The 27,806-nt window shown below is 42.0% G+C and overlaps 3 protein-coding genes across 10 annotated transcripts in view; all 3 read right to left on the reverse strand.

Moving 5' to 3' along the window:
* Window positions 1-7,778, reverse strand: part of LOC6545869 (talin-2) — a 29,052-nt gene extending 21,274 nt beyond the window's left edge. For 2 of the 5 annotated variants that reach the window (XM_015157887.2, XM_015157885.2), the window contains exon 1: window positions 7,628-7,778. The gene's annotated coding sequence lies outside the window, so the exon portion shown is untranslated. Of the gene's footprint in view, window positions 1-6,082; window positions 6,316-7,627 lie in introns of those variants that run through there. The other 3 variants (XM_001971602.3, XM_015157888.2, XM_026977682.1) reach the window with 2 other exon arrangements.
* Window positions 7,779-15,383: 7,605 nt separating this feature from the next.
* Window positions 15,384-18,354, reverse strand: LOC6545772 (protein ERGIC-53). The gene is made up of 5 exons (XM_001971603.3): window positions 18,100-18,354; window positions 17,194-17,912; window positions 16,646-17,121; window positions 16,292-16,417; window positions 15,384-16,226 (listed from the first exon to the last, which is right to left on the reverse strand). The coding sequence occupies exons 1-5, from the start codon at window positions 18,329-18,331 to the stop codon at window positions 16,190-16,192; spliced, it is 1,590 nt and encodes a 529-aa protein (XP_001971639.2). The 5' UTR covers window positions 18,332-18,354; the 3' UTR covers window positions 15,384-16,189.
* An 882-nt stretch (window positions 18,355-19,236) lies between these two features.
* LOC6545773 (zinc transporter foi) lies at window positions 19,237-27,775 on the reverse strand. Of its 4 annotated transcripts, none has more exons than XM_026976996.1 (6): window positions 27,481-27,775; window positions 22,000-22,578; window positions 21,587-21,926; window positions 21,351-21,520; window positions 20,272-21,288; window positions 19,237-20,207 (listed from the first exon to the last, which is right to left on the reverse strand). In XM_026976996.1, exons 2-6 carry the CDS (start codon window positions 22,426-22,428, stop codon window positions 20,064-20,066), a joined length of 2,100 nt encoding a protein of 699 aa, XP_026832797.1. In that variant the 5' UTR covers window positions 22,429-22,578; window positions 27,481-27,775; the 3' UTR covers window positions 19,237-20,063. The 4 variants fall into 4 exon arrangements, with proteins under 4 accessions (XP_026832797.1, XP_001971640.1, XP_026832798.1 ...); XM_001971604.3 differs by having other exon boundaries at window positions 27,300-27,775; XM_026976997.1 differs by lacking the exon at window positions 27,481-27,775 and adding an exon at window positions 24,234-24,342.
* Between the last annotated feature and the right edge of the window lie 31 nt (window positions 27,776-27,806).

Genomic DNA, 27,806 nt, shown 5'->3' on the forward strand with positions numbered 1-27,806 from the left:
GAGTAATGTAACTCAGCATCATCAAACGACTCGTGTTAAAACTTTTATTTCACGCTTTATGTCAGCGGAAACTGACGAGGTGGTCAGCAAAAAAACTAGTCGTTGAACAAATGTGTCACGATCCAGTGAAAAGGTACTGAAAACGGCTTAATGAGTGCAATTATGAGAGCCAAAAGCTATACGGATGCCCCAAAAAACCATTTAGTTCATACTGCGGAATTATGTAAGCTATAGTCAGATGAAACATCTATTATTCCGAAATTGTTAGGCAAAAACTGGGTCGATAGAGTGTCCATTCATACACACAATGAACTATTTAAACAAATCATATTGATGCACTTAAAACGTTTTACAGTGCAATGAGAACTATAGAATAGCAATTATTGGCTAACAGAATTCAACGAAATGGAAGATTGTATACTACAATGCACGCAAAGTATTGGCCACAATGTTTATTTGGACACTTTGCACATTCAACTCGTTTTCGTTTACATTTAAACGATTTATAATCAACAGTCACGTTCCTGCGTTTCCTTTTCTCTGATAGGTTCAATCAACTCTACTTAAATGATCGTCAATAAACACTGTTTTACTTGAAATAATATTCTCCTTGAGCTTGCACTTTCATCGAGTACTTTCCCCATGGATGGACTAACCGATAAAAAAGCACAGTCCGCACAGTCCAGCACTCAGAAACTCACAACGGGGGTCAACTTGGCAGATTTGACATACAGGGACTACATGTGCACCTTGGATAACCCCTGACTGTGGCCGTAATTTGAGTAAACAAGACATCGTCGCTGGGGCAACTCCGCAATGGGCAATGGGCAATGAGCAATGTGGCCAACAATGGGGCTCAAATTTGTGTATCGCTATCAGCATCGCCAGCACAACAACAATGGGCAGCCAATGATGATGGCAAAATCCAGATAAAAGATGCATTAAAAGTAACAAAATACACAAATAAACAAATGAACAAACGGCCAAAGGATGGATGGAGATCCCTAGATGGATGGATGGGTGGGCAGATGGGCAGGGTGGGTGGCTTTAGGCAAACAAACAAATCAAATCGAATGAATCGACGACGACGACGATGATGACAAAAGTGACGTCAAAAGGGGAAGGCGGCTGCAAGTGGGTGGTTGCTGGATGGGATCGGGTTGACTGAAAGGTCTCGATGGCCCTGTAATTTTCAATTATCAGCAAGGTGGTGGCACACCATAATGTGGCCAAATTATGTCAACCGAGTGATAAGGATCAATGTTCTAATTAAAATCCTTTTGGATAGGAGCGTGCGTGTAATTAGCTCAACTTATGATACTCAAACTCATCGAAGAATAAAGGGATTATGTATATGTATTCCTTTGCTAAGAAATAGGAAATGCAAATGTATATGTTGTAATTTGAAATAAAGCAGAGTTGAAAACTTCAATATCCCAGAGTTTTCTATTTTAAAAGTTTTTATATTACTTTCCTTAATATTACACAAACTGATTTTAACTTTAGATATGGCTTGTAAATACATTCCGTCAGCACTTTTATGGACTTCAGTGTATATTCCCCCAACAAATTTCACATTTCCTGCCAACATGGATTGCCTTAGCTTGCTTCCTTCCTTCCTTTTCTCAACGTGCCCCATACACCATCTACATACGAAAGACATTGCCAAGCAATTTTATGATTGGATGCCAAGTTCCATTCCCATGCCACTGCCTGCCCACTTAAGAAGGAGCCCCTCCTTTGAGTCACCCTCTCTGGTGGCCACCTACTTCTCCCTTTCCTTCCATTTTCAGCCCCTCATCCACAGCCGACATCGTCAATCGGAGACGGCAAAAAATTAGGCTCCCGCCAGTCGGGCTCCAATGGATTTTCGCACAAGTGAGTGCCAAAAGCGACAGTGCCACACAATATACATACAAATTTATATGTGCGTATTTCTATATATAGCCATATAACAAATAGTCAGGGGCATCCTTGCGAGAGGGGGAGCTGCAACTGAGTTAACTTTGAGGGGCAGCACTCAAATACTTGAATGCCAATGCATCCATAAGCCGAATAAGAAATGAATTTTTATTTTCACACTCACTCACTGGCACTGGCGACACACAAAGCAGTTCCATTGATTAAAAGAGGCACACAATTCCCCAATCCCCCAGCCAGATGGAAATAAATTGCGAGGCAAGGCCAAGCCTAGCGATAACTGCCGATGGACACGACAATCTCCGGAAAAGGGGAGCCATCCAGAGGAGAGATAATCAAATCGGCAAAGGAATGCATAAAATGCGTGGTTAACTACGCACAAGCTTCTTTAACGTCCAAGGTACAAAGGAACTATTCTGGATCCAACGCAACTGAGTCACAGATCATTAAAATCTAGTTCTTTATGTATTGGCATATTTTATCCGGTTTAAATGTTTAAAATTATATACCAAATCGAAAAGAAAATCTTCATGTACCACACCTATAACCATAGATTTTGTCATTTACTAAAATCCAATTAATCAAAATCTGTATGCAAATTTGTGCGTCTAATGTCTTAGGTTAGAGAAATTTCACTTGGCGCTAGCAGGCTATAAAATCGGAATCCTCAAGATTTCCATCGATTTTTCATTACAATCCCACACGGCGGGTATCCAGGGGTGTGACAAACCGCAAACCCGTTGCAATGGGAATGCCAAGGTGGACTTATCGTCTGACCGCATCGAATCGTTTCGCTGATGGACTGACAGATTGATGAAGTGCCCAAATGCGTGTTCACTCGGCCCTCAGGCAAAAAAGCGCCAATGAATTACTGACGTAATCGGGCAGGGATTTACGACACCCACTGCGAGATATAGGAGGCGACAACCCGATCGCTGGAGCCCAACCCAACCCAATCCCAAATAAAAATGATACCTTCACATCTCTCGCCGAGTTCGGTAGTCCCGTGGTCGATGGGGAAAATGAAATGTTTGCATACATCTTTGCATGCGTTTGTCTGCATACAAACATGGTGACAATAAAAGTTGCCGCCAATGGCAGACAGCAAATGCGAATGAATACTTTCCGTTTATTTTTAGAAGCGAATGCATATTCTTTATCAGCATTAATAGGAAACAAGGGGTTCCATCTCTACACTTTCCTGCCACCGATTTTTAATGACTCAACGATGAGTGTGCGTGCGAAAAGGGAATGCGAATCGAGTTTAATCGAGTTGAGTTGAGATGGAAATGTTAGAATTTCCGATTCAGATGGTCGTTTCTGGTCGGTGCTACCACCTCCGCCTCCGCCACTCGAGTTCCGCGTAATTAAGAAACATTCCAAAACAATAAACTATTCCACAATACGCTACGGCCAATCGAACTCAATACGGAATCATCTACGAGCTCCGAGTTCTGCGGCCCATATTGTTTATTTAGCATTTCGGTTGTTTGATTCAGGTCCGGTGAAAAAGCGAAACATGTGTGCGGCAGCATTAAACCCACATAAACTCACATGAGCCCCAAGTAGCTGTATCATCTACAGAGAGAAGAATATTGAAGATCTTCTCAAAACGTTTATCAAACTTGACTAAAGTATTCGTTTTTAGCAGCTTGTTTCCGTTTAAATGACCGCCCCATATTCCCATATCTTCATAGATTTAAATATGGTATCTCGACACAACTGTAAGACGACTTTGGTTCAAAACTAAAGTTACAACATATCTGAGTGTTATCATAAGACTTCTACCCCAAGATCTTTAATAGAGGGTTTGTTTGCCCAGTGTAGCTATATATAGCCTATGTATATTCAGCATGTATGCATTCATGTATCTCAAGTGCAATACAAAACCATTGAAAATGCTGAGGCGTTAAGAAAATAGAGCACACACATCAGTTGTTATTTTTATTTTTTAATTGTTATTACGCTGGTCGTTTTGTTTTTGTTCTTTTGGTTGCCGCCAGTAGTTTTTTTCGATACTGTAACGAGTTGAACGAGTGGCTTAATTTACTTTAATTGAGCTTGCAAAATAAATCGAACAACTGGCCGGAAAATCGAACTAAATCATAGGTAAAATGGTTGAATAAATATTGAATAGTACTCCATTAGCGATTTGTGCAGTTTCAACTTTCCGTAGAAGTTTAATTGGAAATTTATACTTTTACGACCCCTTTCCGTGGCATTTCAAAAACTTCCCATTTCACGCTTGCCACAAAACCAATTCAATTAGTCCCGAAATTATGAATTAATCCTCGCTGCAATAACATCCCCGGGATATCAATCTCGCTTTCGAAAGTTGTATGGCAAGCGATCAGTGGAAGACCTTTGCACTCGTCTCGCCCAGAGCAAAGCGAATTAATGAATACAGCTCAATTAATAAAATGGCGAACAAAAAGTATGCAAAACCATAAAAAATATCCAACAGATAAAAGTGGAAAATGCAGTCACTTGTCTGGCAATCGAAACGTGCCCCAAAATGGGCAACACAAGCTGCTGCCCACCAGTGCTTCCACCAGTGACCTGGTTACAAATCAGTTTGCTCAATGAATTGCCGCTCTAGCAGAGCCGATTGTACACGCGGATCACTTAACAAATTCCGGGTAATACTTTTTGGATAATTGCTGTAAATAGCGCATAAATGTATAGTAAATCGATGTCTGCACATTCCGAACATGCGAATCATTTGGCTGATTAAAATATAATCTACTGATCAAACTATGAATCAGTTTCCATAGAAAAATGTATATCTTGGATTTGAGAAGGAACTCGAATTACAGATAAGGTGTTGAAAGTGGAACAGTCACACACTTATTCTTGTCCGAGTGTTCTAACATGTAGTACAGATCTTATCTAGAGAGAAGAAAAGTGTTGAAATATTTATTGTGAATGGTAGACCCAAGAGACTTCAATCACCAAAAACGAAGTAAGATCAGTACAACACAACAAAGTCATATTTGAAGGATTTGATAGTGATATTTACATGTTTGGGCCTTAATATTTGAGAAGTGTACTAATATCTTGGCGGATGCAGAAGTCCCCACGTCTGCGTCCGAATTATTTGGTGGATGTGGAGCCGATGCACTGCCCACACAGTGGCATGGAGTGAAAATGAGCTCCGATCTCGATTTCTTTATGTTTCCGAAGCGTGTTTATGTGGCGGGCATTCCAAAACCGAAGCCCACTACTAATAAGGTCGAAACGCTCGAAAAAGAGAGAGATACTGAAAATAACAACAGCTTTAAACGAGCGCATTGACATTTCGAGATAATGGATAAATAATACAAAATACGCCCACAAAATGGAGCGACGGCGGAATTCGCCAAACAATCAGACAACAAATGTGAGGAAAACAGCACAAAAGCCAGCGAAATGATGACAAAACACCGAAAGACGCGAGATATTTAAATCTGTATAGAGAAGAGCGAGGAAAGAGCGAAAAAACAAAAACAATAAATCTACGTACAGATACAAAACAAATCTTAGCGTACGTGTATCTTAAAGATAAATCGCATTTGTGGAGGAGGGAAGTGGGAGGCCAGCCAGCTACTAGGCAAACAAGAAATATAGAATGATACATCTATATGTTAGCCTACACAGAAAATAATATGGTACTTTGCTGTGCAAATCATTGATAAACAATAGCATAAATAATGCAGACGAATATACGTTTTGATTGCATAATCAAAATGTCATTAGCCACATTAAAATTAATTGATTATTCTATGCAAATACTAGGAATACTTCCTCATGATAAGCGAAATCATACTAATCTGACTAGTCCTAAGATTTTCCTAACACGTCATATATAAGGTATAGCATAGTGATCTATTATAATCCCAATTTTTCTCTGTGGACCAGCGTAGTCAGGGGCAGACGTCGACGCTGGCGCCGGCAGCGCGATGAGGTAATTTTCAGCTTGTTTTCTAAAATGCTTAACAACCGAAATGGGGAAAAGGGTTTTCCGATATGTTCTTTTTTGGCGCGCATCGCGCAGGCGCAACGTGCATTTTGCGTTTGAATTGAGTTACACAACGGAACAGCGTATTTGTGGCACATATTCCCCACTGAATGTGTAAAAATAACACCATATGTCACACACTTATGCCCGCGCACTCTCGTATACCTTCTTTAATTCCCACAATTGGGCTGGAAACTCTTTTGATATTTGAACTTGAACGATATGCTCGATATGTGATATTCATATATGTACGAATCGGCTATACATATGTGCGTATATGTACATATATATGTATATTTCAATAGCGATATCGGGCGCGGCACAATCGAACGAATTGGCACCGACGACGGACGAAACTCGAATGAGCGGGCCGTAGAGCGAGTAGTTTGCTCGGTTCCATGCCCAGCATGAGCACCATGAGCAACAGTTGGGAGAGCCGCGAAGAGAGCCACCTGCTCCTCTCTGTTACTTCCCCGATTCTTCCGTTTCTCCCGATCGCCGTCTGCAAATGTAAACAAAACAAAAGGTGCCAGCCAGAAGGAGGGCGTTGTATTGAAGAGCCGGAGGAGGAGGCGGTGGCCAGGGAACCGAGCCACAAGGTGATGGACCCATGCCAATGGTGACTAACGTATGGCTCTTTCTTTCTTCTCACAATCGAGCAGAAGCGACAAAGTGGAGGAGGAAGTGCGCTTAGTCACTTGGGGTTTTCTAAGAAAATGGCATAACTACAGCTTTTGAAGAGTCACTAATAGGCTAATCAGTTTGCAACTCTAGGACAAACAGAATACATGAGTAATTTCAATCTCTGCCGCTCTTTTGCAGATTTTTGATTAGGAAAGTTGAAATAATTGAATACAACAGTTCCCAAAAAAGTGCATAAACAAAAGAAGCTAAATAATAGCCTGTTGACTTCAATTAGGTCCAATTATTGACACAATTGAGGGCCTGATCCCGGGAAGAGTGAATCTCTATGCCAGTGCCAGCGGGATGTCGGCACGAGTCTTGTGGGTCCTCGGATCTTCGGGGGTTGCAGTTGCACAGTCAACTCCACACTTAAGTTGAGAATTGAAGGCAATTTGCTGCTTCCTTCAGCGAGTGGGGGTTATCTTATCGCGGATGGAATGTACCCTACTATATACACCACGGCATTCTGCACCCCCTTTCAGCTGTCCAGATAAAGCCGTCAAACCAAACCAACTGCTGCGCTGATAATTCGAGGCAGTCGCAGTTGGACTCTCGTTAATTGAATTATATTCGCAGCTTTGGCTAAAAAAAAGTTGCACTTTAATTAGCATAAAACGTAGGCGATGTAAGTACATAGGTAACATACAAACAAACATACAAATGCGGGCGTTCCCTTTTCAATCTTTTCCCCTTTTTGTTGTTACAATAGAAACTTGGCTAAAAGGGCGGAATTCGCGTGACCGACAAAAACAAATGTGCGGGACATGTGGGAGAGACCTCAAATCCGGGGAGTCACCGCTACCAACTGGGGGTGGAGGGTAGTGGCTAGGGATGACGATGATGACTCCACCCGGAGGAGCACCCACTAGGCGGCAACAACAAAATATGCGAACGAATCGAAATGAGTTCTTGTTGGCCAGGCCGCAGCTGAATCTCCACTGGCTCTGTTTACTGCGATTTCCTGCCGCGGGAAAGTCGCTTTCTACTGATTTTCACACTTGGGACTTTAAACATTGGTTAACTTACAGAAACACACGGCGAAAAGGGCTTAAAGAGTGCTAAAATCGAGTAAATAAAACTAACACTTTACAAAAAATTCCGTAGTTATGACAGTGTGACCGTGCGCCAAGCAGCTATCGATAAGACTATGCGGCTATCGGAACCAATTAGCATTTGGTCATTTTATTACAAAACAAAAAAAAATAAATGTTTTTATATAAGCTATTTATAGCTTGACTTATTTTAATAATAATTGTAATTGTTTCGGCATGCAAAATTCTGCGCGCATACAGCGCTGTTAGGTAATTGGCAGACTGTTAAGTGCAGGGTCACCCCAAATGTAAAATCTTGGGCGCCAAATTTAAAAAAACCCCAACTAATGCAGTCCAACTAAAACAAGGCTTAAAGATTAAGCGATGTGTAGTAAAATCCTATAAAAACAAAATCTTCAGATGATTGATGAAGGGTACAAGGCTTACCAAAGCGCACCCCCACACAAACTTGATAAATTTGTCTGGCTTTCCTGAATTTTCTCCGAGACGATCATCGTTTCCGTTTTGATTTTGGCGATTGAAGGGCAGCCAAGTGTGCAACTTACAACCCCCAGAAAAAAGACGAGCAATCTAAGGGCCGAAAAACAAAAACTAGCCAAAATCATAAAAATAAGCAAGCGAATTCATGACATTGCCAAAGTCGGCGGACCGCACATAGCGCGCGACTTTGGGGGCCCTTTCACTGGGGTTGCTTTCCCTATGCCAGTGAAATAAAAATAAATTTAATGTTCCTGTTTTTCCCCTCCGCCTTTCTCGACTTGTCAAGGATATCATATGCGCGTACATGGGTATATGTGTAAGCGTAATTTATGCTGCAAAACATCTCGAGCATAAACAGGATACTACCGTCCACGGTCCTTCTTTCGCTACACTCTTAGAAATTGAGTTGCAGTTAAGAATATGTTCCAATAATAGCATCGGGCATGATAAACATTTCTGTAGCAACTAACAAATTCAACTTAATGTTCTGGAATTTTTGAAGGAAGCATGTTTAGAACGAACTTTCCGAAATACCTATATAAAACAATTCACTATCCGTATTATCGCAACATTATAAAGATATATACGTATTCTGTGCTTAATATTTCTATGATTAATATTTCTTTCTGTGCACAAGGCCCGCCCTGTGCGAGCTTGGGAAATTTCTTGAAATAAAGTCAAGTTCGAGGCTTGGGCGCAAATTCAATTAATTTCAATCGAACGCCTGTCGTTCAGGGCATCCGGACATTCGGCATTGGGCATTGATGTCCCGCGATTCGAGTCCTACCAAACAGATACGCAGATAGTAGATGCAGGATGTGAAGATATGGACTCACCCCTCGGACCGATAAATCTCGGAACTGGCACACTCGCTCACACACACGCCCGTTATGACTGCTGGCCAAGGAGCAAGCCAAATGGATGAACCGAACGCATCGACATGTGTCCTGGTGCTCCTGCTGCGTCATTGCTTTAGTTCCGGTTGAGTTTGTGCCAGCGCTCGCCAAGATTTATGTCACTTTGTTGGGCCAACAAAGGGGCCAGGGTCTTTGGTTTTCGGTAATGGGAAATAAAAATCCGATTCGCAAATCCTTTCCTCGAGTGACCCACTTGGGACTGACCAGCGAGGAGCAACGCTAATTGAGCGATCTTCCGGTTGGCTAATGGGTTAAACCGGCCAAGCCGAGTGCCCATATATCATGCCCTTGGCTGTGATAATTTCGGCATTTTATCAACCAAAATTTAGAGGGTTCTTGGCTCTGCCGGAGATTTATGACCATCTAATTGAGTTTGTTGTTTTCTGAATGCACATCTGGTTTCTAGTTGCGGAAGAGAATGAATCTCAGCTCTGTGGAGACCAATAAATTGGGTGAAATATAATAAGCATTTTTCATATTTTATGTGCAACAAAAACTAGAAAAACTTGAGCTCAGCTTGAAGTGAAAAATGTGGAAATTTATGAGGGCAAGAAGTTTTGTATCAAGTGTTTTTCGAAAGAGCTAATTGCTTGAAGATTGCCAACCAACTTATAATCGTTTTTGCTTAGATTACTTATATATATTTGATAGAAACTGGAACCAACAACTTGGAACCAACAACTTGGAACCAAATACTTGCAAAATGTTATAAAAATATGCCCAAAATATTCCCGGAAAATTCATATGCATCAAATGTCTTTAAGCGCATCTATGTACTATTTCGTAGAGATTCTCATAAAATTTATGGAAAATTCGTTTCAAAACCTTCAAATTCGATTTGCTTGACAATTATAACGTGAGCAGCCTTTCTACCCAATTTGTTTGGTACAATAGAAATGCGTAAACTCGTTTTCATATTGCCCGACAAATTCCCCACAAATTCATAGCACTCGAACGACATTTGCATGCGGGCAGCTACAAAAAACCAAGGCGAGTATAAAACTTATATTGAGAACAATAAAAATTTATGAAAAGCCATTAGGGCGAGGCTGGAAAAACAAGCAAATGACTACAAATTGCCGGCAGCCGTCGTGCGTCCCAAACCCCTTTGCATGAGTTCGAGATCGGGATTGCAGCCGCATGGAGGGGGAATTTTTAGCCACAAATTATTTTTATAGCTGAGCCCGATCCCAGGCACGAGTACGGCGAGTTATGCGCCGGAGAATCTCACAAGCAGGCCGGGACTAAGCCCGTAGAAGTGCCCGGATGGACGTCTCGGTCGTAAAAAGATGGGACAAGCCCAAAGGAGTGCACAGCAAGAAATCTTTGAGACTTTGCAAAGAATTTAATTTTCTACATCTCTATCCATAAGATGGCTTGTGTTGGGATTTTTTCCTATTTACCATAGATACTTTAACTTTAGATACTTTAGACTTGGTAGTGCCTAGCTTTATGGCAAATTACTTTTCTCTGAGTGCAGCCAAAAGTGGGATTGGACTGTTGTGCCGTGTCATTGTCATTGCCATTGCCATGGCCATTGTCACTGTCGTGTGGAGGCATGGACATGGAAGAGAGCGTATTTTAATTGATGACGATTTCATTAAAATTTCGAGGCAGCAGTGGCGGCAGTGCTGAAAATCGACATCCTGCAACCCCGGAGCGTGGGGCAATAAAAATGCAAACAAGCGGCGCGCGGGCGATGTCCTTGCTCCAGGAGTAGATGATGGAGTTGATGACGTTGGGTTAACTCGCCCAGCCAAGTGTGAAGGATGCAAAAAGTTAATCGCCCAGGCGGACGACTCAGCCCAAGCCCGGCACTTTGTATCTGGCCAGATGTGTTAATGTTTCTCGATGCCAGCCTCGAACAGGGGAATTTTTTATTGCCCTGTCCAGGACATTCGGCATCCTGCGGGATGTGTGTGTTTGCGCACTAAGTAAATTGCGTAAATTTATGGCTGCGTAAATTGTTTAATGACTCAACAGTCTATTTATCCTGGCGAAGCCATGCACCGACATGGCCTAATGGCCATGTTGAGGTTGAGTTCGTATCCGAGGATTTGGAATTCGGCTTGGAGTCAGGGGTGTCAAGTGGAGGAGATGGTGCAATGAGCTTGTTAAAAGTTCCAGTCGTTCTGGCCATTTATTGATATTTCGAGGCATTAAAATGTTTATTGGCAGCACGTAATTGAAAGTTGTGTTCAATTTCTTCAATATCTTGGATTAGGTTTCCATTTGAAACTTCATTATCAGTTCTTTGATTAAATTCCACCAAGAAGCACTAATCGTTTTAATTATAATCATAGCTTCTTTATACTTTAATATATTTATATTCAAAGACCGTATGTGGTATATATCCTTACCAAAACACTATCGAAGAGCAAACATTTCCAAATGCATTTTATCTTAATAGTCTTCACTTAATTTTCCCGAAATGAGCAATTTATTTTAGTTTTTGCGAGCGCTGACATGTCACTACTACTCACAGGACGACTGCTTATCCTTGCTGAAGGATCTGCCCCGCTGGCCGAGGCAGCAATTAAGCAGGCATTAAACATGTAAACTGCTCGCAACGCCCCAGAGATCAAGGATTGAGCAAGGATGAGCCAGAGGCTTCTAGACGAGGATGCCGCTGGCATGCGGAGCAGGGGCAGGGAGATGGAACCCCTCACCTTGTGGGGGTTGGCTGTCCAATTCCGTTTCCAATTCGCTGACTTGTCGCACCCAGTCAAAAACCGGAGGACGATAAACGGCGCTGATAGCGCACAGCATTTATCAAGGAGCTCGGAGCACAGGCTCAATTGAGTTTCAAATTGATGTCACCATTATCGGGAGCTGTCATCTAAGGAACTGGTTGGGGTGACATCTACATGAGGGATGGGCTGAATCGCAAGTAGGAAAAAAAAAACATTTCTAAAAACATATATAACAACAAGGAGGAGGGGCCGAGATGTATTTCGTATTTATTTATAATTTTTTCATCATTTATCAGCGGGACGACTACTTTCTCACAATCCCGCAATTGCATATTTATGTAGATGCGCACTGTGCACTGTGCAATTTCAGTTTGCGCTTCGATTTAAGTGCTCATAAATAAAAATCCTCGCAAAAATCCACCCCGGAAGAAATGTGGATTGGGAAAATGTTTGGAGTGGCAGGGGTGCCCAAATGATATGGCGTCCACCCCGGGCAAACTGTCAAAAAGGCAACGGAAAGTTTGTAAACAAAACTAATGCCGACATGGGTGTTGATAAAGTTCTCCAAACTTGTGGCACCCCATCCATTGCCGGCTTATTGAATTGCCCTACACGCTTGATTGCCCGCTAAACGGATGCAGGGGGCAGGGGTTTTCCCGGATTTTCCCTCTCCCTCCCCCGGTCAGGAGGTGACTTTGCCCATTCGATTCGTGTGTGACATGTGGATTCGTCATACCAAAAAGCGCAAAATATTATCCAGGCCCGACTTTTGTTCTGGTTTCGCTCGCAAAAATGATTCACAAAGGGCGCAGGATGCAGTCCGCAATGAAATGGTAGGATAAGGGTTTCAATGGGACTCCCATTTGCCAGCGCGCTTCAATGGGATTGTGACTTGTGTCTAATGGGCTATCCTTTGTCATCCGCCGCGACCCGCGACTTAATGGCATCGGGAAACTAAAGCAGTTGCACAAACATCCAGCAGCCGAGGAGCAGTTTTCCCATTGTCCTTGCACTTTGGATGGGAATATTTCTGCTCTAAATTCGTTCGAATGCAGATGGAATGATTTTCAATCGGTGCAGGAATCATTGATAAGAAATCAAGCGAAACGAAAACTATCAACTCATAAATCACGAGCTTCGGTTGCTATAAATACATAGAACACTATTTAGATGTTTGGAAATATCAGTTTATACATATTTACTTAACTAAGGAGTTTGAAATCCTTTATATAATATAGGTTTTTTAAGATTTGATAATAACGATATGTTCTTTATTACTAAATATAATATTCAATATTAAATTGAAATGATTTACTCTTTTCATGTTATTTGTCAGTTGCATTAAGTATTGCATCGGCAATAAAAAAATTTCGCTTACCCATCACTATTATACCCCCTAATCGTAGAGTAAAAGTAGAGTATTTACCAGGCAGAAGAATCTAAAAAGTGAATGTATCCCTGATCATTGTCACTAGCCAAGTCGATCAGGCATGTCCTTTTGTATGTCCTTTTTGTATGAAGGTCGAAATCTAAGAATCTATAGAAGCTAGACATCTTAAGCTTTCAGATACATGCAAAAATTTCCTATGACAATTGGAGCCTGTATCAATTTCAACTTGGTCCTTTAAGCCTCGTTCGGGTCATTAGCAAATTACGGAGCGCAATTCAATTTACGGATTAGCTACAAAGTTCTTAATCCGTTGACGGCCAATTTGCTTTCTTCGCCGACTGATGAGGAAAAGAAATCTGCCCAGATCGGATGACAGTTATGGAAATTTATGATTCATTGCGAGGCATTTGGGTAGCTGGCTGTGGTAGCAATGTAATCCATTTGTTTGCGCAACATTTGTCACGCTGCCGCTGCTCCTCCATTGCCAGGATATGCAGGACATGGTCTGGGGATTTGTCAACAGCGAAGGATACTTGTATCGCACCGATATATCCAGACAGATCCACCCCGTTACATCGTAACTACTTTGACTTTGATTTTATGTCCCCTTTTTTCGCAAATGTTTGGCAAATGTTGCAAACTGTCGTCCTCGTTTGTCGGTTTGTTGATTGGAGGAGGGGGAGGCAATAAGGACATTCGGGAGGGGATTTATGAATTTCATTTACTAATGGATTGTGGTGAGCTCTGAAATTCCACAGATGTGTAAATATGCAATATGGATTATTAAAGTTTTAATATCCATTCACGACTACACTCATCTGATTCGGGAAAACAAACTGATCTGGATGGGTAAATGGATTGGAAACGATTACATGTTAGGGTCTTAAATTGTATAGTTTAGCGCTTAAATATATTATTTACCAGAAATTCTAAAATGTTTTGTATTTCCAAATGTTACTTGCTGATACTGAGATATCTTAAATGCATTTATATATCGTAAAATGTTATCAAAACTAGTTATATACGTTTATGTGCATACTATCCATATCATCATTAAATGATAAAATTAAGTGTTAATTTTATTTTAAAAGCTTGTGTATTTCGGACAGTAATAAAAGTTTACATTGCTATAGTACTTTAGAATAAATTGTACTATTCACTATGTACTAATAACTATTTAACACTTTTGATTCATTAATGAAATTGGTGAATAGCAAATACCTCTTATATTAAATATATTATTATTTCCTAAAGGTTTTTAAATTGTTTTAAATCATTAGCTTTTGGAAAGTAATATATTTTTTAAGTAGTCAATTCTGACCACTTTAACAAATAATTTACCTTTTTATTAATATTTTTTGATGCAACAACACTATGTGAACTGTATCTATGAATCATTAAAGAACCAGCTAAGTTTTATGTTTACGAACTCAACAAGGATGTCCAAATCATAACTTAGTTTTGTCGTTCGTGTGTAAATCGTATACTATGAAGTACGTTTTGTTGCAGTGCACACATCGCATCCCTGCTGCGAAAACCCCCTCGCCATTTTCTCTGCTTGCGAGCCTCATGCCGATTGGCTGTTATAAAAAGTTAATAGCCGTTCAAGCCCCCCTTCCAATCCACTTATAAACTGGTCCTGCTCCTGCGCACTGAAAGTACATAGGACGTGGAACACATAGGCGAAGCTACCATCCAACCGCACACCAGGACTGCGAGACGTGAATCCCCCGTATAGCCCATTCCCCGATCCCCCAGAGAATTTATAGCATGGCCCGCGACTGCCGTTGGCTTCTGTCCATTTATCTTTGGCCGGGTTTTTCCTGGGATTTTCCCTCGATGGCATGGGATGGGCACTCAAACCACAGAGGACCTGCCCACAATGCCACCAATGGCAGTTACATTTTATGGCCAAAGTTCACCAGAGCCCAACTCGTTCCCCAGCTCCACGCACTTTGGCGCCCAAGTGGCGCCATTTTTGCCGCATTGTCATCAATGGGAGGATGAGGATGGGCAACTGACAGGGATTCTAGTTTATGCTTACGAGGACTTTTCAAGAAATAAACTTTTTCCTCTGTCGACATCAGCGAAAATAATATCGCATTCGGAAGAGTATAAAAATAAAATGAAGACGCAGAGTAAAACTATCAAGTTGAACAGTTAAAGATAGACTTTTCTATAAATTGATTTTTATTTTCAGTTTAAACATTTCTATCGAGACTGGAATGGACAACATATATAAAAACACACTTCACTTCAATTGTTTTATAATTTATCAGTATGTATATTAAGATTATTCAGTATAAAACTTCCATACATCGCACCAACGATGATGCGAACCAAACAAAAACTTAGTGAGACATCATAATTCATCATAATTATTAAATAAATTCACTTTCTGGCGTAATAACAAAAAAGCTGGCTAACTAGCTTTTTTGACCATTCGGCGCATGAAAATGGGAAAAAGATTTATGTTGCCAATTCAGTTTTAGGAGCCGAGCCCAAAGGACTCATCTCAACTCAAAAGTATACACGATAATTAGCTACATTTACGGAATTTTCGTACATATGTATATAGATTTTGCGATTTTTATTTTTTTCTCGGATAGATTTTCTTGTGCTTTGTATAAATGCCTGCACACATGATATGCAGAGTTGAGAATGGAGTGAAACTTTCGACTTGACTTGCTAAAACAAATAATAAAACATCTTCTGTTGGCTATTACTAAGGGAAGTTTGTCTTGTGGCTTCTTCGACGGTTTCTTCGTTTTGTATTGCGTGGCATTGTCATGAGGCATACATCATTGATCAATTTTCTTGTTCTTTCTTTGATTAAGTAACGACTTGAGTTTCTATTCTGTACCTGACTTCTTTAACAGACTTCTATTTAAAAACAAACAGTTACACGTAATGGTAGAGCATGCTACGCTGAAGTCTTAAATCTTTCATTTAAACTAAATTTAGTTGCTGCCTAGTCAGGTGTGCGAATCTGTTTCTTCGTGATTTGTGTGGGTGTGTGTGTTATTCGTTACGATCCCAATGAGTCGCGAATTCGCCTAATAGAACTTTTTCGCCTGCGCTTCGCTACGGTTTCTGCAAGAAATAATTGGATATATTTATTAGTTGCGAGTCCTGATTTAAAGATTCCATGAACTCACTTAAAGATGTTGTAGATGAAGACTAACAGCAATTGCACAACAGTAACGCTTAGGAACAATGTGACTCCAACGCAATTGCCCGTGGGACAATTGGCCACCTGCGCTGCTCCCTGTGGCGCTCCCAATCTATTAAGTAAGGAAAACGCATATTGAGTTTCAAGGAGATATTAAAAAAAGGCAATAAAGTAGAGTATTTCCTCAGTAGAGTATTTCCTCTGATCCAAAATATTACTAATAAGGTTAAAATTAGTTCGAGCTCAGATTGAATCTCTCTCTCTGATAATTAAATAAATTTTGACTTCGATGATAACAGGTTTAGGAAAATATTATTAGACTTTCGAGTGTATTTCTCACCTTTGGCCCACGTGGGTGATGCCCTGCTTGACCTGATTCATGCCATCGCGCATCTCGGCGATGAGCGTTTGTACATCATAGCCGGTGGATTGGATTTGTGCTGTGGGCGCATGCTTCTGATTCGTTTGAATGTTATCAGTGCGCACGTTGATATCGCCCACCAGTTGACGTATCTCGCGGATGGAGCTGAGCAGCATGTTCTGATTGGTAAGCAGAAGATCGACATCGCTCCTGCTGACAGCACCAACGGGCAGCTGTTGCTGTGGCACTCCGCCGGCAGCAGGCGGAGGCAGAGCCTGTCCAGCATTACGCGAGACCAGCGACAGCGTGGTCTCCTGGCGTCCAATAATCTCATCCACTTTACGGGAAAGCTCGCGTAGGTGATCTGCAATTTGACTCTGACCTTGCCAGATCTGACGCAGCTCACGCTGGTTCTCCGACTCGTAGAACTCCTCCCATTCCTCATCGTCTTTGTGCTATAGGATTATACAAAAATTGATTATCAGAACTAGCGATAAGCCTTTATCAGCTGGCTGCGTGGCAATTACCTCGTCGGGATGCTCCTTCTTGTAATCTTGCTTCTGTTTCTCCAGCTTATCCTGGTATTCCTTGTACTCCTGCGTCAGCTTCTCCTGGTTGTCCACCTTGGGCTGCTCCTGCACTTGTCCAGCGGCATGCAACGAGGTGGTCAGGAAATGGAACACATCGTGGTCATCGGCCAGACCGCCAGTAGCGGCGGAGATGCCAAAGTAGCCGTTCTTGGGCAGATTAACCCCATCCGCGCGCAGGCACAGCTCGTAGTCATCGTTGTTGTTGGACATTCCATTGTGGATAAGGACGGTTAGCACATTGTTGTAGTACTCGATGCGCGCCCGCGTGGGGAAGGGCTTGTTACGGAAGTCCCTTAGGCAACCGCTCAGTAGCTGAGTGGTTCCATCGTTGGCATGGTCATACAGCTTGGTGCCGTCATTAAGCACAGCACTGATGTAGGGATTGTTGTGCTTGTTGTCGTTGTCGAAGGAATCGAACATAATGCCCAGACCATTCCAGCGGTCGGAGGATCCGAACACCGGCCCATTGTAGTCGCCCTTTTCTGTGGTGTACCAGAAGGCCAATCCATCGGCTCCGATCCTGCCACGTCCCGTCACCCGGAACACAATCTCCACGTCCCACCAATCGAAGTTCGTCTGCGACTTTGTCCAGATTGCACCCTTCTGTGATCGCAGTGATGGCGCCACGCGCACACTTTCCGAACTGGCGATGGCATCTGGAATGAGGAGCAACAAGTAGTGGCTATAGAAACACCCGGAATCGTGGTCAAATCGACATCCAAACAAAGTGCCTGCGTGTACACTTGGCCGCCTCGCGCCATCTCGCTCGCACCTACGGTCGCAGAGCAGCAGCGAGTGGGCCAAAACAACTGACGTGGAGCTGCGTCTCCCACTTGTACTCACTTCCCCCGTACTCCCAGAACGGCACGGTGCCGTCTTTCTGAGCCAAATACGGCGGCTTGAACGAGTACTTGTACTCGAAGCGTCGGTGCACGCCCACGGCTCCAGGACTCAGGTTGCCGGTCGCCTCGGAGCTGGGACTCCACGCCAGGAAGCACAAAATGGCCAGGAATGTGGGCCGCATCTTTGCAATTATATGTTGACAACTAGTGATGGGTGGGCGACGATGACGCATTTGATGATATCGATAGACAACCGGCTCCGATATTCGATGGTATCGTACTGGATGTACTAAAAGCAATATTTTTGGGAACGTTAACATTTTGTAATAATTATTAAAAAATGTCTCTAGATCAACCATCCTGCTTATAAAAATGTGGATATATTGCTATGATCTAATTTTTTCAGATCAAATTTTTGCATTTGTTATTCAGTGCAAGTAAATCACATGGTAGATCTAAAAAATATTCAAGGCAACGGCGATAATCGCTTTCGATTTCGGAAAATTTTTTATCGATATCGCGAATGCCCGTCAAATTCAAAAGTTCTTGAAATCTTTTTATGATGTTGAGGTGGAAAAACATTTATTTTGAAAATTTAAAGTGTTTACGTCCCGTTACAAAATAAACATAAATATAGCAAAATACGAGCCATTCGCATGTGCTGGTGCACAATTACACGACTTACATACATACATGTTTATCAATACGTTATTGTAAAATTATTTCGTTAGTTCTTGTTTCAATTGCCTTTTGCGTGATATCACCAAAGTAGTATTACATCCATTTCTTCAAAATTCCTTTAGCACAGTGTGTGTATATATGTTTACATCTTTATTCTTTGTTTCTGGTTTCGCGTTTGTAGTTTTCGTAGAGCTTACAGCTAAAATTAATATAGGTTTTAATGCCTCGGTAGCACATAGTGTGGGCTTCATAAAATATTGTTAGTTGCTCAGTTTACACAAGTGATAGCTTCGTGTGCAGATCGGTGTGTGGGGGATAGTCATTAAGGACGATCGTGCCGCAAGACGCGCCATTTTACAAATGTTAGTTACTCATTTTGAATCACAATCACTTTCGTGTTAGTTGTGTGCGCAGTCAAAAGAAAACCCACTTAAATCAGTAATAACAAAGTAAAAGATTTTGTTTTAGCTTGGTTTATTACAAAATCATAATTAAACGAGGGCGCTACAGGGTAGCGAAAACCTAAATTATGCATGATGGTGCAATATATTAATCATTTCAATTTATTACGAATAAGATAATAAATTAAGCTTAAATGGGTTTTGTGTACATTTCCTGAAGTGGAAATAATTTGCGTTCAAGTCGTTAAGTACTGTCAGAAATCATAACAGTGGTGGACATCCCTTTATTCTGGGTTTAGAATGTGAAACTCGCATAAAGTAAACGTGCGCACTCTAGACTACAAAATACAAAAAGTATATGTATGCATACATATCCTACAATATATATATCATTATTTTTAGGTTCTTTCTTCTGTGTATAAGATCAGTAATTAGTGGATTATGGGATCCAGATCCAATCCATATTCTGTTACTTTCTTTGTCTCATTTGACAGCAACATTCTCGGTATGCTTTTCAAATGGTTTCATCTAAATTCAAGATCACTTTATAAACTAGCCAATTTCAAGACATCTTACATTAAATTGGGTGTGAAATGGATTCGAACACAGTTCAAAAGCAAAATTAGGAACGAATATAAAACGTGTGTGGCTGTGTGTTTCATAAACTGGATAACAAATGCGTTTGATAAGCGACAACCGACTGTGTCTGTGGTTCTGTTTCGTCTAACTTTGTTGAGTAATGTAAACAACAATGTAATGAAACTATACAAAAAATAATAATTCAAGAGGTCCTAAAGGCTTGGCGGAAAAATGCAAGATTCGCTGCAATTCACATAATTCGATACAAGATTCGAACCGGTTGGTTACACTTTCACTTATGTTATTAATGTGCCGCTGTGCCGAACACGTTCATCAGATCGCTCTCGTAAAGGGCAATCAATAGCATTACCCCCACTCCGCTGAGCATGCCGAGAATCTGCAGCAGGAACTGGCCCACTGATTTGTGCGAGGCCGAGATCTCTGGCATCTGGAAATAGGAAAAATCGTTAATAAATAATTGTATAGAGGTATACCTTAAGTTGACCACTCACCATATCGACTAATGCAATGTAGATAAACAGACCCGCCGCTACGGCGAACATCCACTGGGCCACATCCGCCGACCGGCCAAAGGCAATGCCAAAGATCATTCCGATGAAACTCAGGACACCCGTCAACAGGTTGTAGTAGACGGCTGACTTCACCGACATTCCCGCTTTAATTAAAATGGCAAAGTCACCCAGCTCGTGTGGAAGCTCGTGGCAAAAGACAGCCAGCGATGTGGAGAAACCGCCGGCAATGTTTTCCGCAAAGGCTGCACCAATGGCCATGCCATCCGTAAAATTGTGCAGACCGTCACCCATGATAATCATCCAGGCCACAGCGCTCAGCGTTTCCGGCGGCGAATGGACGTGTCCATGGCGATGACTGTGACCGTGATGGGAGGACTCGTGCTCCCGCAGGATGACAGTCACATGATCGTTCCGGCCGTCTTTATCCTTCGAACTGTTTGCTGCGTACACCGCGTTTCCGTCCAAATCGGTGACAATAGTGTTGTTGTCCTGGCTCTCATGACTCTGCTGGTGGCTATTGTGGTTATGGTTGTGATTATGGTGATTCATCTCCACGCAGTTCGTGTGCACCGTTGATAATAGGGATTCGGCAGCGGCGGCCACGTCATTGGAGCCATCGTGATCGCCCACACCATTACGTAGCTCCGATGCTGAAGGAGCATCTCCGCCAGCGCCCGCCGCCGAGTTCACTGCCTCGCCGGGCAGGTGCATCCACTCGCTCTGCTTGTTGTTCATTGTGATCTCGTCATAGCAATATGGATAGGAGCTGTACTTTTGCTTGCAGATCTTGTCGCCGGCCACCGAATTGTTTACCGACGAGTCGGGATCACGCATCACCTTCGCCCGCGATGGTTTCTTTGTCTCCTTTTTTTCCACGCTCTTGCGCCACTCGGAGATCATGGTGAGCGCATGCTCCATCACGTAAAAGAATATGATGCCACCCAGGCAACCCAGTCCTTTCATGATCATCCCCTGCTCATCCTGGCCTGCAAGAGACTATTAATTGAACGTTAGTCATGGCTTTGGACTAACCCAACAGAATTATCAGCATTACTCACATGAGGCAGCAAGTGCAGCAGGGCATCGCCAGTCATCGTACCCACGGCCAGCGCTACCAGATATTGGATGATGTATTTGTAATACCTGGAACCCATAAATGGTATGATGGCCACGCCTACCAAGCCGAGGAGGCCGCAGGCAAACACGGAAAAAAAAGCATAGGTCCACACTGGAAAATGAGAAACAGATTAGTTGAAAACAACGAATGGGTCTTAAGCTGTGCCTGACAACGCACCATATAATATATCCTTGTCCTTCTCAGCTTCCAGCAGCTCTTCCGTGCTGTCAATCGCGGATAAGACAACAGGTTCTATGCATCCACCACTCTGGACTTTTATCTCATATAAAAGTATCGGACACAGATGGAGCAAGTCCCTATCGCTCAGCGTAAAGGGGTTGGCCTTTTTATCGAGTGTATGTGTGTTGTTGTTGAGCAGGGGTGCGCATATGACGTTGGAGGTGGTGGTATTCTGGATAAGCGTGCAGTTGTTCCTCTGCAGACTGCTAACTTCTTCTCTATCATGGTGATGATCGTGGGGCTGGACATGATGCACAAGGCGACTAGCAGGAACGCACTTTTAAAGTTAATAGTACATCGAAATTAGTGATCAATAAAAGGAAGAACGGAACAGTCGGTTCTTTACTCACAGTTCCTTCACTTTCCCCACTACCCAACGAGTGGAGGCTGAGCTGCTGGAGTAGGCCATCGAACTCGCTGTTGTTCATCAGCTTATCCTGGGCCATGAGCTTCTCGAGATAGTACTGGGTGATCTGCGGGACGCGGGATTCGGATGTGTGGCCGTGCGCATGGTCGGCATGGCGCTTTTCTCTCCTCGATGGCGGGCTGATGCTGTAGTTAGAGGTGTCGTCGTCGCCAGAAGCGGATCGCTGCTGTCGCCGATCGGTGGTTTCACTGGAGGGATTCAGGTTCGTGTAGACGCGGGCATTTAGCTGCTCCTGACTGCTGTGGGTCGTGACCAGCGCCGGGCCCAGCAGACTCTCGATGTGATCCTGACAGTGCAGGCGGTGTGCACAGAGTAGGCACACCACGCATACGGCCATAATGTGACGCGCCATTTTTCAGGCCCGACTTGCTCTCGTTCTTCCACTCCTAGGACTAATGCTAATGGCTCTGACTCTCGATTCGGTTTACTGCCCAGCACGGTTGGCTACAATCATTATATATCCGCCGATCAGTCAGTCGTCAATTCACGCGCTTATTTCGATCTAGAATTGTATGGGAATGTCAGCAGGAGATTAGCCAAAAACGAAAACAAGTACATCAAGCCAACACACAATTCTATTTGATTAAATATCGTTTATGGGGCTCGCTACTGACAGCCCCTTATTACCAACCCACACTCATTAAGCCAGAACCGATTTACAAAGGCCATTTGCCCATTGCATAACCAAAATAGCCAGCGAACCAAAGCGGAAGTTCAAGATCGTTCGTTGGTGGATCGACACCTCCAAATATGGGACACCAAACAACTGGTTTTAGGTGCTTCAAGATCGCCATAAATGGGCGATTGCATTCGTTGTCTGTCATAAACAAAGAGTTCTTTCGGTAAGGCAATGGGATTAATATCACTTTAATTAGAAATGAATATGCCTCCTGAAAGCGATTAGATCCTTAAAAAAAAAGTATAAAATTTTTAATTTTTTTGTGTATCTCAAACCGTTTGAAAATGGAATTATTTAATATATTTAAGAATTCAAAAGACATCACTCCTAATAGAAACCATTTCGACTTTTATCACTTTGAAGTCCCATAACATTCCCACTTCTTATCACTTCTTATCTTTGCTTGTCGAATCACAATCTCAGATTTCACTGGTCTTAATATACTTTTCAATGCCAGAATTTATGACACTACATTGCACGAAAATCAAAAGGGAGGTTACATAACCATTGGTATTTACTAACTGCGGCTAATCGGCCAACTACTTTTCAGCTCCTAGCCGGGAGCCAAATTGGCTGATGCCATGCGGCTTCTTCGATGAGCAAAATACGAGTGGCACGCGCCAAAAAAGAAATTCGCCACCGCAACTAAACGAAAATTAGTTTGTTATTGTAGTGGAATTGCAACAACAACTTGTTGGGACTCGGACAATTTTGCAATTGCGCATTAATGGCAGTTAGTTCAACGGTCCTGCATTGAAATCCAATTTATTGATAAAACTTTGGCGAAAATTTACGACACAGGTATACACGTGGGTGGCTTGCTGGTTATCGACTAAATAAAAGCGAAACCAAATCCAAAACCACTATAATAATAGAATAATAGAAGCGTCATTGTTGTTGCATAAAGTTCGGTATGGTGGCGTCAAGGTCACAGGAAGTGGGCGGGCTGCCGTTGCACCCGCGGCATTGACAAGGACACACGTCGCCTTGACAAGGGGTTAAGTGTTAAAGGTTGAGGCTGAAGCTCTGGCACTTGTTGAGGAAATTAACTGCCAAACTGGCAAAGTAAATTTGCGAATAATAACTGCCAGGCAGAAACTTAATTTCAGCGCAATAAAAATCAATCAAGAAGCTCTTATTTGCATACAAATTCCCAAAATCAGATCAGATACAATTCATCGGCAATATTCCCAATCAATCCAGCAAACTCAGTCAATTGGTCAAGTGCTGCCGCCATTGACCGATTGTTTCGTTTGTATTTAGTGTTTTTTTTTTAAATCAAGCCTCATTTAAATTCTGTTCGCGTGATTTGAATGGAACCACTGCGAGAAAATGTTTAACGATCTCGTTTTTATGACAGCGTCAATGCTATACGGCTTTTTTATTCGGGGCCATCAATTCATTTCACTTTCTTCCACAACACACACTGGTCACATATTTATTGAAATATTTTAAAAATATCCGGATGGTGCTCGTACCGAATGGAAATCTTTGGGAACCACTAAACCCAACCGATCAGCGATCCTCACCACCAGTGAGCTTTCCAAACGCCTTGCAACTGAGCGGCGCGCTTTGCTTGCGGTTCGATTTATAAGCCAGTTTCATTGCTGCCTAATTGAGTGATGTATATGTATGTATATAGATGTGTGTACATTTGTGTATATCTATGTGCATATGACTGGGACCATATTAAAGCATATCCACATCGAAGGCGTGCTAACTTGGTGGGGCGTGGCTGATTTCGTACCATGTCTAATGTCGACGAGAACCACAGAACCCAATGATTCCACCTTCATTTTGTGCTCTTGGCCAAGAGACTTAATGCGGTACGAACGCAGATCTAAATTAAACGTCAATATTATAGGAGTGGATCAGCGGATTATTTAAATTCTATCCAAACTAATTAATTCAAAAATAATTATTATTTTTGGACAGCTTTCAATAACTAAGTTATCTCTTACTTGAACATTTTAACTGGACTTAATTTAACAAAATTTTAGCAGCAAGTACTTTTAAGTAAATACATATGATTTATACAAAAATATTGACTTTAATGAACTATGTATTTCTTCAAGAACTTTGAATAAATTTGCGAGAAGCAGCTAGCTTTTATTGTTTACAGTTTCAACTGAAACGTACAGTTCGATTTGCTGAATCAACTTAAGTTCGCATAACATCTCCATATCCAAAATTGTACGCGTCTGTTTCTTTTGCGATAATTGTACAGTTGGAAAGTCACTGAACTCGCTGCTGACTCAATTCCATACGAACACCAAGTTTTGCATGATATCTCCAACGAATCGTGCTGTCGTAGCAAGCTTACATTTCCGCAGAGTACGCCTTTACAGAAAATGAGTACGCAGTTTTATCAATGCTGAGCCAACATAAATGAATTTCATTTGAAACCTCCACTTGTACATAAATTCGGTTGGCATCGCATATGTCCATGCTGAAATTTTAGAGTGAGTTTCATATCGCAAAATTGTGAAATTTCAATACGTTCTGGTAAATTTCCGTTGAGTCAACTTTATGAAATTTCACATAAAATCTCAATTTATACTTAGATCGCATAATCAAATTTCTCTTGACATCTTGACACTTGACATAGTACGATATGTAGATAATAGCGGGCCAAAGTTGATAAATCACTTTTAATAAATCACTTTTAAACGTTGAAATAAATTTCACATGATATGTATGTACATATCCACGTTTTAGGCCTTGACACAAAATAGTTCATTTATTCCATGTAAAACCCATGTAAATTGCAAATAAAAAATCTGGAAGCGTACGATTTATATGTATGTACATTCAGATATTTACCAAGTGCTAAGCGCAATCTACAGTTTGCTTAGTCTGAAATTTCAATCCTATATCTACATACATCTCGAGATAGTCTCTCTACCTGCTGAGCAATTTATCTTGAAACGAAATTCATACCTGAAACTTCAGCGAAATAACCTGCGAAAAGGTTTACCCAAGAGTCCAAGCATACACACACACAATCAAATTTGGGCATTATCTTTTTCGTTCCTTTTTTTTTTCTACCTTGTCATGAGCCAGTAAATCGTTGGCCCAAAGCTCGATGTGAAATTTCAGTACACGGAAGATATGAAAAACCTCGGGTCATGTGATGGCCACATGGAACTGAAGTTCTGGATGAAGAGAAGCCAAGTACACAAGACTAGACTAAGCTGAGGTCACTCACGTCGGATTCGGACTCGGAATCCGAATGGACAGCTACGGATCCAATCCGATTGGATCAAATCCGTACGGGACGAGGCTCTGACCTTGCCATGCTAGTCGTTTGCTGAATTACATACTATGTACGTGGAGTGTGTGGCGGCTAGCTGGATTAATATTCAGCTAGTACGACCACTGACACATAACTGATGTTGAAGGGCTGGCCATATGCGATAAATAATTCATCTGGGGGCATCGAAATGATCGTGGATCGCCGAGAATTGTTTGTTTTCCGTATGTTGTTGGATGGTTGAATGGATGGCGGCTGCGCCACCTGTTGGCGCCATCTTGCAAGGCACTCGCTGCTGATATTGCATATTTTTATTTGCAAATACATATCAGCTTTTGCAAATTGCGCTGGCTCATGAATAATTGATTGGCGGCGGGCGTTTATTGGAGAAATGGAAAAGTTCTCGCCCGATAAGGATGCTTTTCCTTGGCCACCACCGACACTACTATTTATGATTCATGCACCATCTACACTTCTAAAAGAGGAAAACAAACATAACTATGTGGATGGCAGCCAAAAGTGCGAAGGAAACACACGTTGATATACATATGTACATGTTATGGGTCAGTGACGATACCAGTGACGGCTTCCAAAGGGGGCTACGCATCAGGAATTTAATATTTTCTACCCACTTATGATTTAAATTGAGATAACCATAGTGTTTACATACATACATACATATGTATGCACAACTCAAAGTTTGTGCAGATCGTTATCTTTATTGATGTATTGATTAAATTAAATATTGATAGTGCTTCAGATAACGTATAAGCTACTTGTGATATTATAAGATTATGAAAGGTTGTCGAACTTTTAAACCACATCAGTTGCGAATTGAAGACCATTCCATGCTGTCAACCCCTTTGGGGGTGATCCGCCACTGGGCGATCAGCATTTTGCCCCGTTTGCTAAATCCTCTGACTTTGCGTATGTAATTAGGCTCTGAAGATAGCGCGAATGGAAATGGCATTTGGAATTGCGCTGAATTATGTATAGAACATACTTAAGTATGTCGATCGAAAATAGCATAAAACGTGCTGAATACCAGTGTTGTTACGCATGCATCTGTGTATGTGGGTGTAGAACAAATACATATGTATGCATGTAAGTGAATGGGTGTCAAAATCAGACGCACATGGAAATGTCCCGCTATAAATAAATACTAGTGGGTGGTGGTGGGTGGATTATGGACGGTGGGATGGGGGACGCGTCGCATTCACTTCCAAATACTGAAGGAACTTAAACCAAGACTAATCACAAATGCGAGTAATTAATGGAACCTGCAACTCACCCGTAAATTTGCCGGACTGTTTAGCACATCACACACCGTAACACTAACACACACTCACAAAATTGCAAGAGTTATTTGCGGGATCGAAGATAATGCTGAATGATGCTGGGATCTATAGATTTTGCCGACGCGGTCGGCGTGAATTAAAGAAGCCGACGCGATAACGCCGAGTGTCAATTACCTTTTAATAATCTCCGTTTGGCACGGGAAATCGAATCGAATCCGCATGGAGCGGCGAGATTTGCACGGATACAGAGTACGGGATGTGGCCACCAACACCAACTCGGACTCAATTACGCAAGGGCGGGCTAACTGTAAACATTCTCCGGACAAACTAAACATATGCCGCAGCAGCCATCTCTCTTTCGCTCACACCGCCAAACATAAAAAATCCGCAACTAAAACAATTTTGTTATAACAATTATCGATAGGCGGTAGGGATGTGGAAAAACACCGAATCTTTGGCGATAGCTATCGGTGTTTCATTGCTATTAATGCCATACATCG

This window comes from Drosophila erecta, unplaced genomic scaffold (assembly GCF_003286155.1).
Source record: "Drosophila erecta strain 14021-0224.00,06,07 unplaced genomic scaffold, DereRS2 tig00000021-arrow-pilon, whole genome shotgun sequence".
Taxonomy (NCBI): Eukaryota; Metazoa; Arthropoda; class Insecta; order Diptera; family Drosophilidae; genus Drosophila; species Drosophila erecta.